This window comes from Sitophilus oryzae, unplaced genomic scaffold, assembly GCF_002938485.1.
Source record: "Sitophilus oryzae breed Bouriz unplaced genomic scaffold, Soryzae_2.0 scaffold_323_pilon_pilon, whole genome shotgun sequence".
In the NCBI taxonomy this organism is placed as follows: Eukaryota; Metazoa; Arthropoda; class Insecta; order Coleoptera; family Curculionidae; genus Sitophilus; species Sitophilus oryzae.
This window is the reverse complement of record NW_022146889.1, coordinates 3,211-6,304: the sequence shown is the minus strand read 5'-3', so window position 1 is coordinate 6,304 and position 3,094 is coordinate 3,211. Positions and strand designations below refer to the sequence as shown.

Below are 3,094 nucleotides of genomic sequence, written 5' to 3'. Positions count from 1 at the left end.
AAAAAAATCCTATATGGGTATTTCGCCACTGCACTACAAGGTGTTATAAAAAGTTTATATGATAGGGCAAAAATAATATGTTCAGACGACATTTCACTAAACAGAGATATAAACCACATAAAAAATACATTAATAAAAAACAAATATCGACCATATTTTATTGACAAAACATTAAACGAAATACAAACCCCAAATCAACACAATGATAACAATACACAATATATACAACTTACAATTCCATACATACGAGGCGTTTCGGAAAAAATAAGAAGGATAGGAAAACAATATAACATACGAACATCTTTCAAAACACAAAATACACTTAGATCCATTTTATCACATACTAAACCAATGAATACAGAACAACAAACAAAAAATGTAATATACCAAATACCATGTGAATGCGATAAATTTTAAATTCGTGAAACATCTAGACCCCTAAATGTTACAATTAAAGAACATAAAGATTATTTAAGAAAGGGAGATTTTCACAAATCTATGATTTGTCAGAATTCAAGGGACACAGGGCACAGAATAAATTTTAATAATGCCAACGTAATTATAATGAAAGAAGCGAAAACCTCTAAAAGAAAAATAATAAGGCTTTTTTAATACAATCTAATAAAAATAAATGTATTGCTCATTCATCTGTAGATGTTAGTAATGTATGGCAATCGTTTCTTTGATTTTAAAGAACATAACATAAATAAACATAACATACGTAAAATTTAAAAATAATCATACAGAAAGTTTGGGGCTTTTTGGTTTTACCTTATTAACCCATTAAGGCCCAAATGCAAATTAATAATAAAATACCCAATTTTATTAGAAAAAGTAACTCAGTTGGGTGTAAGTAATAGTTAGAAATATAAAAAAATGGCAATCTGGGCTTTTAGGAATGCAATATGGCGCCGTACTCAAATAAGTACACTGGGCTAATGGGTGTATAAAAATACTACTCCTTTAATACTACAAAACTATATCTATTTAAAGTATTTTTAACAAAATAAGTGAAAATATACTAGTTATTTTTGTTATACCTATACAAATAAAAAACTTAGGTCATAAATAAAATATTTTTAAGTATGATATTTCTCAAAACACTCTCTTTCTACGCAAAGTGTAACAATGCACTTTTTACAACGCCATCTAATACGCAAATGGCACACGCTACATCTAAGCTGTTTCTCAATCTTCTCTGGGAAGTGACCAACATTGTCATATCTCACAGCACCAGGAACTTGACATGGTCGATTAGTTTTACGAGTTTTATTGTTCAAGCGGAGATAATACCGAGCAACATATCTTGTAAAGTCAAGAAGGCTAATTTTTTCTTCCGGCGAGGCACAAATTTGATGTAACTTCCAGGAATTTGTCATGGTTACATTGACCATATGAGTGAATAAACACCACCACCATTTCTTGCCCCTTATGCTTATTCTGTAAGTATTTGTTGCCTGGTCATTCAAGTCAACGCCGCCCATTCCAGCATTATAATTTTGAAAAACCAAAGGTTGTTGGACCGTAGTTATCTCCTTTTTGGCTCGCGACCATCGCTTGACGTAGTTGAGAGGTTCAATAAAATCGTGATTACTAGCCATTGAGCAAACACTATTGTCTTTCCATTTCACAATCAGTAAGTTATTCTCACAGTTAAATCTATAGTCGTATGTGCCCCTTTCCTCTTTGTCCATCATTTTAGAAGACTGAATGTTACAATTCTTCTGCCGATTTTCACGAATAGTGCCTGTAGCACGTATACCTTTAGCTGTCAATTGGTTCATGAGACGAAGAGTGGTAAAAAAATTGTCAAAGTACACTATGTGGTCAGCTGGGTTGTCTAGATGTTCTAGCAATGAAATTACCACATCAGCACCAAGACCAAGTGATTGCCCCTTCTTCTCACTGTTTTTGCCACAATAGGTGTCAAACGCGTAGCAATACCCGGTTGAACTGCACAACATCCAATCCTTGAATCCGAAGCGGACTGGTTTTCCGCGGATAAATTGTTTGGCGGAGTGGTGCCCAAAATATTTCACCATTGCTTCATCCACGCTCAGAGATTTATGAAAAAATCCCCACTGTCTAAAATTTTTGTTCAAAATGTCCATAAGGGGCCGTAACTTGAACATTTTATCATTTTTATTTATTTTATCATTATCTGCAAAATGTAGGTATCTTTTTATTTCTAGAAATCTATTGCGTGAGATAGATCCCGAAACAATTTTGACACCTAAATCTTCATCTAAAGACCAATACATCCTCTGTTGTGGCAATTTGTGATACCCAGAGAGCAACAAAATTCCAATGAAAATTTTCATTTCTTCCATGGTAGCAAAAAAATCATGATTATTTTTCTGTCGAGAGTAAATAATTGATTGCTCTATCATAAGTTGGAACACATTATCGTCAAACAGTTTCTCAAAAATTTGCACTGGATTATAGCCACGTAAACTTTCCTTTACTTTTTCTAAACGATCATTAGCGCCATTTTCTGTGTCACGTGAGAAAACATAAACCGGCTCAATTTTCTCCCATACAGGATTTCTCTCTTCGGCACGAGGACGCTTGCTGACAAATATTGATAATGGCTCGTCGTCACTGTCACTCCATTCGTCTGTATTGCCAAAATTTACTTCAATATATCCGGGCACATCGTTTGGAATATGGCTTTCCATAATATTATCATCATCAAACTCTTCTTGATCGGTGAGAACATCCGGTTCTGGTGGCAGGACTATTACATCAGCCTCGTCTTCGTGACTCTCAATTGCATCCGCAGCTTCTTGCAATGTAGAAAATATTTTTCGACCATAAAAACTTGTGGTCGTTATTGGTTGAAAGTCGTCATCCATTTCTGAAACAAAACGTAGCTTGAAATTAAAAATTCATACTTGAGCCCACTGTACTCATTTGAGTACATCCGTGTTTGGCGCTGATTCACGTTTCAGGAAATGAGGTTATGAATCTATGGCTAATTTTTACCACTTGTTTAATACATATAAAATAGATATTTGGCGTAATTTGTCAATAATTATACAAATAGCCTCCTAAATATATTATATTCACTTTACTTACCAGGTTCAAAAATAAG

General features: G+C 33.9%; 1 protein-coding gene across 1 annotated transcript; it reads right to left on the bottom strand.

The window, feature by feature from the left end:
* Positions 1-1,079: 1,079 nt before the first annotated feature.
* On the bottom strand, positions 1,080-2,855 carry LOC115884696 (piggyBac transposable element-derived protein 2-like). The gene has a single exon (XM_030903348.1). The coding sequence runs from the start codon at positions 2,853-2,855 to the stop codon at positions 1,080-1,082; it is 1,776 nt and encodes a 591-aa protein (XP_030759208.1).
* Between the last annotated feature and the right edge of the window lie 239 nt (positions 2,856-3,094).

What these genes read in the sequence shown, in the direction of transcription:
- LOC115884696 (XM_030903348.1), bottom strand. Translation starts at nt 2,855, where the DNA reads ATGGATGACGACTTTCAACCAATAACGACCACAAGTTTTTATGGTCGA.